The sequence below is a fragment of the Salvelinus fontinalis genome, chromosome 34, assembly GCF_029448725.1.
Source record: "Salvelinus fontinalis isolate EN_2023a chromosome 34, ASM2944872v1, whole genome shotgun sequence".
Taxonomy (NCBI): Eukaryota; Metazoa; Chordata; class Actinopteri; order Salmoniformes; family Salmonidae; genus Salvelinus; species Salvelinus fontinalis.
Genome location: NC_074698.1, coordinates 4,468,890 through 4,482,980, shown reverse-complemented (window position 1 = coordinate 4,482,980; position 14,091 = coordinate 4,468,890). Strand labels below are relative to the sequence as shown.

The window sequence follows — 14,091 nt, the reverse complement described above, 5'->3', positions numbered from 1 at the left end:
GCTTCGTTCTCTCTGCTGCGTATTCTCTTCCTTTCGTAAACAATGGAGCGAGTGTGGCATTGCAGAAGTAATCAGTGAAACTCCAAAGCTCATTCAGGGAGATGGACTGAGAGGACTTGTTCCCTCCACCTGCAATTAACCAGCTGACACATGGGGAGGAGAGAGCTTAGTAACTCTGACAGGGTTCGATATGAGCTCAGAAGCAGTGTGTGTGTGTGTGTGTGTGTGTTCCTATACCCATCTTCTACTTTCAGCAGTATGACTCAATGAGTCCTCAATTCTTATTTAAACAACAATACTTTCCATTTGACTACAGTAGGTCTAAACACAAGACAATAAGACACTTTACATCAAATCGAAAGCAGTCAGGGAATGTCTCGATTTCCCAGAGGACACGGCATTTATAAATTAAGGGGAGAGATTTGCGTTTCCTTCTCCTGAGAGAAAGCCCTCGCACTTACTACAGAGTGTAACTAAGGAGCAGAGCAATGATTCTGGTTTCAGAGTGACAGTGGTGTCTGAGAACAGGGATGTTCTCAGACACCTGGACACTGTTTGAATGTCACCTATCAAGCCCGCCTTTCATCCAGGAGAGAGAGTGAGTGTGTTTAATAACGTTCAGCTACGAGGAGAGCTCAGACTAACAATATGATAGTGTTTAGCTGTAGGCTATACACTCTTTTATAAACTGGGTGGTTTGATCCCTAAATGCTGATTGGTTGAAAGCGGTGGTATATCAGACCATATACGGGTATGACAAAACATTTATTTTTACTGCTTTAATCACGTTGTAACCAGTTTATAATAGCAATGAGGCACCTCGGGGTTTGTGATATATGGCCAATATACCACGGCTAAGGGCTGTGTCTTGGCACTCTGCGTTGCGTCGTGCATAAGAACAGCCCTTACCCGTGGTATATTGGCCATATACCCCCCAATGTGGCTTATTGCTTACATAGCACCCATGTACAGACATTCTCCTATTACAATGTGTATGGAAATGTGACTGAGTCCATTTGTCCATGCAAATAAAACACATGCTAATGAGGGCAATGTGTCCGTGTCTGGTACGACTCATGACTGACATTTTTAAGATCGAACAGGCTATACTGTATAATTATGTGAACTATATTTATTTGTGCGTGCGTGTGCGTGTGCATGATTGACTCTCAGGGTTCAGCATCAGACTGGTGGTGTGTAGGTCACCGTGGCCATTAGAGCTCAGCTGCAATTTCCACGATGACAGGTAAACGCAAGGGAAAGAGAGAGCGAGAGAGAGAGAGAGAAAGGTTACCCCCATTTTCCTATCCTCCACGAATGAGCACTTAAGACAGACAAAAAGCGGACAGACTGTGGCTAGATACTGTACCACGGTCAAGGGGCAGGGTTTTAATAGTTCCAGTAGGAAAACACCATTCTGTATTTATTCCCATTACGTCATGACGGGGGAGGCCAGGGGCGATCCCATCGGCAGGCCCAGTTTCCAAACGTTGAGCATGGGTCAAATCTATCATTTTTATTTCAGTCTGAGGGTGTGGAGTTTTACTGTGTGCATTGTGGCTGTCATGTGTGTGTGTGTGACAGAAGTTATATTCAGTGCACTCTGTCCCTAAAGCAGATTCATAGTTCTAAAAGACATACCTGTTAGTGTGATCAAAATAATTCATGAGGCTTGGAGGAAATTGAAATAAGACTTCAGACAGTGAACTCATTTAAACATTTTTTTTTTTTTTTACAATTACTTGTTGGACCCACTGATTGAAGTTGCGCAATTCATATTTCTAAACTACTTTTGCCATCGTGCACTATGGTCTGTCAAATATCATGATTCAATATAATGAACACATTGTTCATTTAAAATAAATGAAAAAGGTGATATGTTCAGGCGGTCTTTGTGTGAAATGAAATATTACATGCAATACAACTGTGAATAAATATGGTATTGTGTCCAAAATAAAAATGAAGGAGCATTTCATGATTTTATTCTTTCCGGTACAATGTTTGATGATTACATGGGGTTCTCATCCAGAACATAAAGATCCAACATTCAATGAGTACAGCTGCTGGAAGAACAATGCAGTCTCTGTTATACTGCCAAGCACAGTTTATTACTAATATGGGGACATTTTATGACAACGTGCATTCCTGAATAACAACAAAACGGTGCCCTCAGCAGTCCATTGTGAAATAGTTATGCATTTGACAATCTTTCAATACCTTGTTGGAATTAAATCATTTTCAAATACAGAGTATCTTACATAAAGACAGACTGATTTGCAAATACATTTAGAATATTCACAAATGTATGTGTAAAATAATTCCTTCATCCGTATAACAAACAGCTATGAGAAAATAAAGAGTCTAATGTAATGACAATTCATCAAAGAGTGTGAATTTGTTTGAATGAAATGTTACCGTGAGGTATTGCGTTTCCAATGGATTACTGGTGAAAACCTGTACAGTGCAGTAGTATCCCGGTCTATTTCCAAGTTTACGCATTTCCTTTTTTGATCCGTTTGAGGTGTTTGGCTGTTATTTCCTGTGTCTCTACCTGACCTAGGTAAATATATGTCAAATACTTTCGAATACTACAGGTGCGCTTGATTTAGCTCACCTACTACATAAGAATTGTCCCAAAAGTGCAAACTCTACCTCCTTGCACAGCAATCAAGCTAAATCAAGCACAGAATTTGAAAGTACCTGACAAAATGCATTTGACCCAGGTCTGGTAATTTACTTCTCACACCACTGTGCTGAGTTTAGAGGACTCCTCTGGCCTGTCCAGTTTGCTGGGAAGGGACTTGAGGTACTCTAGGTGTCTCCGTGTGTCCTCCTGGTTGTGCCTGACATAATACACCAGGTAGGAGATGACCATGGCGAACCAGCCGAACATGGTCACCAGCATGGCCACGTCCGTGGTCCTCTTGAGCCCTGCGCACAGGTCCAGGTCGGCCGCCACCATGATGAAGGGCACCCCTGTATCTACGCCGACGTCCTTGGGCTCCGAAGTGTGGCACACCACGCCAGCCAGTGATACCGGTTCCAGGTCCAGCCGAGGCATAGCCACCTGGAGGCGGCAGTCACAGTGCCAGGGGTTGTGGGTGAGGTTGGCCTGGGCCCTCAGGCCCCCCAGGACCTCTGGCTTCAGGGTGGTCAGTCTGTTAGAGGACAGGTCCAGGCTCCTGAGAGAGGGGACCAGACCCCGGAAGGCCCCCGGCTCCATCTGAGTTAGTTCATTGTGGGAGAGGTCCAGCTCGTTGAGTAAAGGAAGCCCTGCAAAGGCGTCGGCGGGGATGGTGGTGAGGAGGTTACCGTCCAGGTAAAGTCGGCGGGTGTCGTTGGGCAGGTCAAGCGGCACCTCCGCCAGGTGCATGTTGCTGCAGCGCACCACCCTCCCGCCGTCGGCCATCTCGGAGCAGTAGCAGCTCTCGGAGCAGCCGGTGTTTGCCCCGTGGAGGCCCACGGTGGTGGCGCTGAGCGCCAGGCTGTGCAGCAACAGGCATGCCACCAAGGAGTGGCACAGCAGCCATTCTGCCAGCAGCGGCATGGTGGGATACAGGCATACCCTCCTGGAAGGACACAGCCCCTGGACCATCAGCCAAGACAACCCTGCATAGGTCACAGCTTCAACAACCAGCCGGCCTGAGAGACAATGAAGAAAAATGTCAGAGCGAAAATAATGAATAAAAGGAACGAGGACAACAAGTGATTGCAAATTACACTAATATCAGTGTGGCAGAAGCAACAAAGAACCATCTCTGTGAGAGTAGTTTTTAGCCCACTTTGATCCTGACTGGGCTAATTGTAATGAATTGGCACTTGTGACATGACGAACAGAAAATGACAAAACACAGCTGTGGTGTAGAGGAGGAGTGGGATAGAGATCAGCGACAGCGTCATCCGTGCGTACAGAGGACAGATAATGTGCTTCCTGCCAGTGCTGTGATGGAACTCTCATTGATTGGCATGTTTTCTCTCTCTTGTCCCACTTCAACATTGCCGTGGAGTGACTTTGCATTACCATAATCCTGCTCTGATTAAGTGTAACTAGGGAGACAGACGCTCAAAATATATATGGTCATGGTTATTTTAGATTGAATCCATTAGAGGCTGACAGTACTTTGCAGAGTGAATATCTCTGAAACTCAGTCTTAGGGTCTCTAGGAACCTACAGTACAGCACTAACCCGGTTTGGAAGTAGGATGTAGGCTATGGGCTAGATTCACTCAGATCTGTCTTAACCCGCGATAACCGACTACTGCATAGTAGCATTATTGTTTTAGTTAGGCGATGTCAGAGGTGGAACTACGTTGGAGCTGTCAAATCAGCAAGCGGCTCCTGGCGTTATACTTATAGCCGACATGGCCATTGGATGCACCGAGTTGCATTAGTAGAAATCCTATGCAGCCTCGCTACAAGTTCCAACACTGCGTGTTGTAATCTACAACTCGATTAGGCTGATATCAACCCTTGTTTAATCGAATGATTTTAAACTTGAGTGTCATTTCTATAGAGCCTACACTTTCTCGTTCGGAACTTTCTAACACGGGTGGGATTTAAGGACAGGTGTGGTTTCGTGACAGTGAAGACAAGAGCAGCCGCTCACCGATTTGAATGCTCCGAACACAGTTACACCTCCGACATCGCCTAAATAAAAGCAATACAACTGCTATGCAGTCGGCGGTTATTGTGGGTTAAGGGTTCTATTCGATCTGTATCGTTGAAGCGTTCCAGATTGTGCAATAGAAAAGTAAAAAGTCCTTTCCGTTTGAGCCGACATATGCACACCTACCGTGAATGCAGTCTCTGCAAACACGGGAACATTTCAATCACGCTGTAATAGAGTCCTAATGCGGGAACTAATTGCATCTAGGGCTGAGTCTGTTCGGATGTAGCCTATGTTTGCAGCGGTAAGTAGGTAATCTTTGAGTCATTTAGTGTAAGTACATTTTGGGTCAATCAATGTAATGTTTCCGGGCCCATCAGTTCTGTAAACCCACTTTTCACCGAGACCCGACTCAGGTAATAGACTCTTGAGCAGCACTGTCTGAGGCAGGCTGAGGCGCAGTAAATGCCACAGTCCAGTATCGTTTTACTAATCCTCTCTAAACCACATAGAATATGTTTCTCCACTGACACAAAACCCTAGAGAAAGTGTATGAGTTGGACGGGACGCTCACGGTTTCACTGCAACACAACTGTAGTCTAGAGTAGAGGTCGACCGATTATGATTTTTCAACACCGATACCGATTATTGGAGGACAAAAAAAGCCGATACCGATTAATAAAGAAATATATTTATGTTTTATATATATATATACACTGCTCAAAAAAATTAAGGGAACACTTAAACAACACAATGTAACTCCAAGTCAATCACACTTCTGTGAAATCAAACTGTCCACTTAGGAAGCAACACTGATTGACAATAAATTTCACATGCTGTTGTGCAAATGGAATAGACAAAAGGTGGAAATTATAGGCAATTAGCAAGACACCCCCAATAAATGAGTGATTCTGCAGGTGGTGACCACAGACCACTTCTCAGTTCCTATGCTTCCTGGCTGATGTTTTGGTCCCTTTTGAATGCAGGCGGTGCTCTCACTCTAGTGGTAGCATGAGACGGAGTCTACAACCCACACAAGTTGCTCAGGTAGAGCAGCTCATCCAGGATGGCACATCAATGCGAGCTGTGGCAAGAAGGTTTGCTGTGTCTGTCAGCGTAGTGTCCAGAGCATGGAGGCGCTACCAGGAGACAGGCCAGTACATCAGGAGACGTGGAGGAGGCCGTAGGAGGGCAACAACCCAGCAGCAGGACCGCTACCTCCGCCTTTGTGCAAGGAGGAGCACTACCAGAGCCCTGCAAAATGACCTCCAGCAGGCCACAAATGTTCCGTATTCCGTTCTGTATTTTATCTAACGGGTGGCATCCATGAGTCTAAATATTCCTGTTACATTGCACAACCTTGAATGTTATGTCATAATTATGCAAAATTCTGGCAAATTAGTTCGCAAAGAGCCAGGCGGCCCAAACTGTTGCATATACCCAGTGTCAGGGTTGTGTGCGGAGAAAAGTTGGAGTCAAACGCAGGACACAGTGTTGAGCGAAAACCACAGTGTTTTTACTCAAATTCAATGCACAATTCCACAAATGGAAAATAAACAGATACATACACGTATCAACTACAACGCCTAACGCACAAACAATCACGGACAAAACAGAAATGAAAGCCAGAGGGTTAAATAGGGAACATGATGGGGGAATTGAAACCAGGTGTGTATAATTCAGACAAAACAAAACGAAACTGAAAAATAGATCGATGGTGACTAGAAAGCCGGTGACGTCGACCGCCGAAGACCACCCGAACAAGGAGAAGGGCCGACTTCGGCGGAAGTCGTGACAGTACCCCTCCCCTGACGCGCGGCTCCAGCAGCGCGACGACACCGGCCTCGGGGACGACCCGGAGGGCGAGGTGCAGGGCGATCCGGGTGGAGACGGTGAAACTCTTGTAACATGGATGGATCTAGAATGTCCTCCACCGGTAAACAGCATCTCTCCTCCGGACCGTACCCTTCCCACTCCACGAGGTACTGAAGGCCCCTCGCCCGACGTCTAGAATCCACGATGGCCCTTACGGTATACGCCGGGACCCCCTCGATGTCAAGAGGGGGCGGAGGGACCTCCCGCACCTCAGACTGCTGGAGCGGACCAGCCACCACCGGCCTGAGGAGAGACACATGGAACGAGGGATTAATACGGTAATCAGGGGGGAGTTGTAACCTATAATAAACCTCGTTCAGTCTCCTCAGGACTTTAAATGGCCCCACAAACCGCGGACCCAGCTTCCGGCAGGGCAGGTGAAGGGGTAGGTTTCGGGTCGTGCATACACCGGGGCCTCACTGCGGTGGCGGTCGGCACTCGCCTTTTGTCTCCTGATGGCCCGTTGTAACCGCACATGGGCAGCGTTCCAAGTCTCCTCTGAGTGCCGAAACCATTTATCCACCGCAGGAGCCTCAATCTGGCTCTGATGCCATGGTACCAGGACCGGCTGGTAACCTAGCACACACTGAAACGGTGATAGGTTGGTAGAGGATTGGCGGAGGGAGTTTTGGACCATCTCCGCCCAGGGGATGTAAGCTGCCCACTCCCCCGGCCGGTCCTGGCAATAGGACCTCAGAAACCTACCCACATCCTGGTTTACTCTTTCCACCTGCCCGTTACTCTCGGGGTGGAAACCTGAGGTAAGGCTGACCGAGATCCCCAGGCGTTCCATAAACGCCCTCCAGACTCTAGACGTAAATTGGGGACCCCGATCAGAAACAATATCCTCAGGCACCCCGTAGTGCCGGAATACGTGGGTGAACAGAGAGCCTCCGCAGTTTGTAGAGCCGTAGGGAGACCGGGCAAAGGAAGGAGACGGCAGGACAAAAAAACGATCCACAACGACCAGGATCGTGGTGTTACCCTGCGACGGTGGAAGATCCGTCACAAAATCGACCGATAGGTGTGACCACGGTCGCTGTGGAACGGGAAGGGGTTGTAATTTCCCTCTGGGCAGATGTCTAGGTGCCTTGCACTGTGCACATACCGAACAGGAGGACACATAAACCCGCACGTCCTTAGCTAAAGTGGGCCACCAGTACTTCCCAGCAAGGCAGCGCACCATCCGACCGATACCTGGATGACCAGAGGAGGGTGACGTATGAGCCCAACAGATCAAACGATCGCAGACATCGAACGGAACGTACATACGCCCAGCTGGACAGTCAGGTGGAATGGGCTCTGAACGTGACGCCCGTTCGATGTCCGCGTCCACCTCCCATACCACCGGTGCCACCAGGCGAGAGGCTGGAATGATGGGAGTGGGATCTGAGGACCTCTCCTCTGTATCATACAGCCGGGACAGTGCGTCTGCCTTAACGTTCTGGGAACCTGGTTTGTAGGAAAGGGTGAAATCAAAACGGGTGAAAAACATGGCCCACCTTGCCTGACGAGGGTTCATCCTCCTCGCTGCCCGTATGTACTCCAGATTGCGGTGGTCAGTCCAAATGAGAAAAGGGTGTCTAGCCCCCTCAAGCCAGTGTCTCCACGCTTTCAGAGCCATGACAACAGCCAGCAACTCCCGGTCCCCCACATCATAGTTTCGCTCCGCCGGGCTGAGCTTCTTCGAAAAGAATGCACAGGGGCAGAGCTTTAGTGGCGTACCCGAACGCTGAGACAGCACAGCCCCTATCCCCGCCTCGGACGCGTCCACCTCAACTATGAATGCTAAGGAAGGATCAGGATGAGCCAGCACGGGAGCTGAAGTAAACAGAGCCTTCAAGTGACAAAACGCCCTGTCCGCTCCAGCTGTCCACTGCAGTCTCACCGGTCCTCCCTTCAGCAGTGAGGTAATGGGAGCCGCTACCTGACCAAAACCCCGGATAAATCTCCGGTAGTAGTTGGCAAACCCTAAAAACCGCTGCACTTCCTTTACCGTGGTTGGAGTCGGCCAATTACGCACGGCTGAAATGCGGTCATTCTCCATCTCTACCCCTGACGCTGAAAAGCGGTACCCTAGGAAGGAGATGGACTGTTGGAAGAACAGACATATCTCAGCCTTGACGTACAGGTCATGCTCCAACAGTCGACCAAGCACCCTGCGCACTAGGGACACATGCTCGGCGCGTGTAGCGGAATATATTAGAATGTCATCGATATACACCACTACACCCTGCCCGTGCAGGTCCCTAAAGATCTCATCCACAAAGGATTGGAAGACTGATGGAGCATTCATTAACCCGTACGGCATGACGAGGTACTCATAATGCCCAGAAGTGGTGCTAAATGCTGTCTTCCACTCATCTCCCTCCTTGATACGCACCAGGTTGTAAGCGCTCCTGAGGTCCAATTTTGTGAAGAAGCGCGCCCCGTGTAATGACTCGGTCATACTTGCTATAAGTGGTAGCGGGTAACTGTATTTTACCGTGATCTTATTTAATCCGCGATAATCAATACACGGGCGCAAACCTCCATCCTTCTTCTTCACAAAAAAAGAAACTCGAGGAGACAGGTGAGATGGAAGGCCGAATGTATCCCTGTCCCAGAGATTCGGTGACATATGTCTCCATAGCCACCGTCTCCTCCTGTGACAGGGGATACACGTGACTCCTGGGAAGTTTAGCGTCTACCAAGAGATCTATCACACAATCCCCCGGTCGATGGGGTGGTAATTGAGTCGCCTTCTTCTTACAGAAGGCGAGTGCCAAATCGGCATATTCGGGAGGAATGTGCATGGTGGAAACCTGGTTTGGACTTTCCACCGTAGTGGCACCTAAGGAAACACCTACACACCTCCCTGAACACTGACAGGACCATCCCTTGAGAGCCCTCTGTTGCCACGAAATAATCGGATCATGAGAGGCCAACCAGGGAAGACCCAACACAACAGGAAACGCAGGAGAGTCGATCAGGAAGAGACTAATTCTCTCCTCGTGATCCTCCCGCGTTCTCATAGCGATGGGCACTGTGACCTCCCCAACCATCCCCGACCCCAAAGGACGACTATCTAGGGCATGTACAGGGAAGGGAACATCAACAGGAATAATAGGGATCCCTAAGCTATGAGCCAAAGAGCGGTCAATAAAGTTCCCAGCTGCGCCGGAATCTACTAGCGCCTTATGCTGGGAATGTGGGGAAAACCCAGGAAATTCTATAGATAACCACATGAGTGCAACAGAAGGCTCTGGGTGAGTTATGTGCCTGCTCACCTGAGACGACCCACCAGTGCTCCGCCTGCTACCTCGACTCTCAGGAGAAACACCCCAGCACCGGACAGCAGTGTGCCCTCTGCGTCCACAGTTGGTACATGGAGTGGTTCCCCCTCCGGTCTCCCTCCTAGCAGCCCCTCCCAACTCCATAGGGGTTGGATCCAAGGAGCTGGGTAAGGGAATGGGCGGACCCCGATCTAGACGCCCGCGGGAGGCCAACAGGTTATCCAGCCGGATAGATAAATCCACCAGCTGGTCCAGGTTGAGAGTGGTGTCCCTGCAGGCTAGCTCCCTACGAATGTCCTCTCGTAGACTACACCTGTAGTGGTCGATCAGGGCCCGCTCATTCCATCCCGCACCAGCGGCCAGAGTACGGAAGTCCAAAGCGAAATCTTGAGCGCTCCTCATCCCCTGCCTGAGATGGAACAATCGCTCTCCCGCCGCTCTCCCTTCAGGTGGATGGTCAAAGACTGCCCGGAAGCGGCGAGAGAAGTCATCATAATCATCCAGGGTAGATCCCTCTCTTCCCCAGATGGCGTTGGCCCACTCCAGGGCTTTACCAGTCAGACAGGAGATGAGAGCGCCCACCCTCTCATGTCCCGAAGGGGACGGATGAACAGATGCCAGGTATAGCTCCAGCTGTAGGAGGAAACCCTGACACCCGGCTGCTGTTCCGTCATACGCTCCCGGGAGCGAGAGCCGAATTCCACTGGTTCCGACCGGTGGAGGGATGGATGGTGGTGTAGGTTGAGGTGCGGGTGCTGGGTTATGATTTATCGGGAGACCTCCTCTCTCCCATCTTTCCATAGTTTGCAGCACGCGATCCATGGCTGTCCCTAAACTATGCAACATAGTCGCGTGCTGTTGAACCTGCTCCTCTACGGGGAGAGAAGGACTGGCTGCGCCTGCTGACTCCATTTGAAGTTAGGGTCCATGATTCTGTCAGGGTTGTGTGCGGAGAAAAGTTGGAGTCAAACGCAGGACACAGTGTTGAGCGAAAACCACAGTGTTTTTACTCAAATTCAATGCACAATTCCACAAATGGAAAATAAACAGATACATACACGTATCAACTACAACGCCTAACGCACAAACAATCACGGACAAAACAGAAATGAAAGCCAGAGGGTTAAATAGGGAACATGATGGGGGAATTGAAACCAGGTGTGTATAATACAGACAAAACAAAACGAAACTGAAAAATAGATCGATGGTGACTAGAAAGCCGGTGACGTCGACCGCCGAACACCACCCGAACAAGGAGAAGGGCCGACTTCGGCGGAAGTCGTGACACCCTGACTCTGCGTGCAATGAACGCAAGAGAAATTACACAATTTCACCTGGTTAATGTTGCCTGCTAATCTGGATTTATTTTAGCTAAATATGCAGGTTTAACAATATATACTTGTGTATTGATTTTAAGAAAGGCATTGATGTTTATGGTTAAGTACACATTGGAGCAATGACAGTCATTGATTGATTGTTTTTTATAAGATAAGTTTAATGCTAGCTAGCAATTTACCTTAGCTTACTGCATTTGCGTAACAGGCAGGCTCCTCGTGGAGTGCAATGTAATCAGGTGTTAGAGCATTGGACTAGTTAACTGTAAGGTTGCAAGATTGGATCCCCCGAGCTGACAAGGTTAAAAATCTGTCGTTCTGCCTCGTTCCTAGGCCGTCATTGAAAATAAGAATGTGTTCTTAACTGACTTGCCTAGTTAAATAAAGGTTAAATAAAGTTGTAAAAAAAAGAAAAATACATTTAAAAAATGTTTAAAAAATAAATAAAAAATAGGCAAATTGGCGCCCAAAAATACAGATTTCCGATTGTTATGAAAACTTGAAATCGGCCCCAATTAAATCGGCCATTCCGATTAATCGGTCGACCTCTAGTCTAGAGCGGGGTTTCACAAACTTGGTACTGAGGACTCCCTGGGTGCACGTTTTGGTTTTTGCCCTAGCACTTTCTACACAGATAATTCAAATAATCTAAGCTTGATGAGTACAGTCACAGTACATTATGCCTGTATGCAACAGGTAGATCTGATGGTATCGGAGTCATGTTGGATATAAAGATGCCAGTTTGGAAAACCCTGGCCTAAAGGTCTAAGATCCTTAGGAGGTAGGCTAGGTTGGTTTTATGGATTCATGCTTTTCATAATTGTAAATCTTGCACATAAAAATGTAAACATATATTCTTCCTAAAGTATTCACCAGTTTACAATTTAAAAAAATAAAAATAATGATAACTTAAAATAAATAAAACAGTAACTGGTATCTTTATATCCATCATGGCTCCCATCCCATCAGATCTGCCTGTTGCACACAGACATAATGTACTGTAACTGCTCTCTATCTGGCCATTCGTTCAGCTTCTGGGAAATTAGCTCTATCTGACCAGACAGACTCCACTTAGGCTGGTTTACAAATGACATAATCTAAGAGTGGCTCTTAAAGTCGCATTACGAAAGGCAGCACGGCTCAATAAGAAGGACTGCGTCTCGCACACCGTCTCCTCAGAGCCAGGGTGAGGGATGGCCGAGTGTCTGGGAGGCCTGAGTGGACCATATAACAACCGCATTAGTGGTACCTGTCACAACATGTCATTGGGATACAGTAGTGTTCCTGTCTGAGTTGATCAGAAGAAGTCTGGTTTATTGGGGTTCTGCTGATTGCGTAAGGAGAGGGGTACAATCTAATAAAGAAAATGACCACAGGCTAAACAAAGCATCATTAACTTGACACCCACTAATTCCAAACAATACAGAACCCCATTATTTAAGTGGAATGTATTGATATACTGTGTGACTGTACTATAATGTGTGTACTACAGTGTAAGTGATATGGGGGAACTTGCAATTATCAAGCGAAGGAAGGCCTCATCCTGTTATCCTCTATTGATTCCTCCCTCCTCCTCCTCAGTGCAGTGATGGATATTCTCTAGTCATTGGTTTGACGTTCACACGGTTAACCTTATACGACTGAGCGTTCATGCAATAGAAGAAACTGGCTCACGAGGCTTGACACTGCGAGCAGGGCTTACACAGACAGAAAACCCTTTTCCACAATGGACACAGCATAGAAGTGTTATTGCAGGAATATGGGGGAAAAACTGTATTTAGCTTGTTCCTAGTACATGATCTAAGCAACTTTGTCTAAAGTAACTCAACTTTTGTTTTGCATGTGAATTAGTTTCTCTGAATAATTTCTTATATACAGTTCTTTTCAGCCGGACTGCCAGACATCACAAAAACCCCTTGCAGACACAGTTCTAATACATTCAAACATTCAAAATGTGGGAACTTAATACATCAAATATTGATTTGGCAAATATTCATGTACATAATCAGATATTGATGTACACAAAGGTAGGCCGACATTAATATGCCATCACTCTCCGACTGCACAACATTCAGGCTAAATTGATGCATTCTGCAAAGTGCAGGATGTCAACAATCCTCTGCAAGGAATGAACCTTTGGCACATACAGTAGGCTATTATGAATTTATTGGGCCACTGACCTAAATTGGAGGTGTTTTAGGGATACCCTACATGATTTATTAATGATGGAATATTGAGGTGTAGTTTACAAAAGCATATCATATCCCCTGAGATATGCTTTCGTAAGCTGCAGCTCAAAATTCCAACATGACAATGAAAAGGTCCCCAACAATAATGCAATACAATGTTTCAGACAACAAGGTTCAATATTTTATCAATGCAATATAATGTTACTCCTCCATTAACCTTTTGCTTCTTATGTATAAAGGACATATGTATTCATTCTATAATCAGATGCAAATGTAAGGCTGGCAAACCTAAGAGCTTTCTTACCACTTCAGCTTTTGTTGTCTGGGAGAAGAACATTTGTCAACATGCTTCAGCGAACAGCGTCCATATCTCAACTGCGATTACAGTACCCGCTTGCAATTCAGCGCAGCCCGAGAATCCGCGTCACAATCCCATGGAGTGGAGCCTGCTTAACAACATTCAATAGCGATGGTTGTTGCCTCTCACCGCTCCCCGCGATCTAGTTGTTGAAGAAATAAACACGACTGTAAATATAAAAGGGGGACAAGACGATCCCTTACCAAACCGTAACCTATTCTTGTCTTAAAATTGTAATATCAAGCCATCATACGCAGGCACAGGAGCGTTGAAGCATAAAATCTCCTCACCACAAATACAGTAGATGGTTATTTGTTACTGCTGCGCTGTGCGCTCCGCTGTGCGCGTCAACCCACATCGTGACTTCTGAGAGGCGGGAAACCTTTCCATGATTAATGTCATGCGCAGCCTTCAAGAGACGTGTGTAAAGGCTGAGAATACTAAAATCACCTGC

At 47.3% G+C, this 14,091-nt stretch overlaps 1 protein-coding gene across 2 annotated transcripts; it reads right to left on the bottom strand.

Moving 5' to 3' along the window:
* Nucleotides 1-1,960: 1,960 nt before the first annotated feature.
* On the bottom strand, nucleotides 1,961-14,091 carry LOC129832887 (leucine-rich repeat-containing protein 3B-like). Of its 2 annotated transcripts, XM_055896989.1 has the most exons (3): nucleotides 13,928-14,091; nucleotides 13,584-13,779; nucleotides 1,961-3,642 (listed from the first exon to the last, which is right to left on the bottom strand). In XM_055896989.1, the coding sequence occupies exon 3, from the start codon at nucleotides 3,593-3,595 to the stop codon at nucleotides 2,741-2,743; it is 855 nt and encodes a 284-aa protein (XP_055752964.1). In that variant the 5' UTR covers nucleotides 3,596-3,642; nucleotides 13,584-13,779; nucleotides 13,928-14,091; the 3' UTR covers nucleotides 1,961-2,740. The 2 variants fall into 2 exon arrangements, with proteins under 2 accessions (XP_055752964.1, XP_055752963.1); XM_055896988.1 differs by having other exon boundaries at nucleotides 13,584-14,091.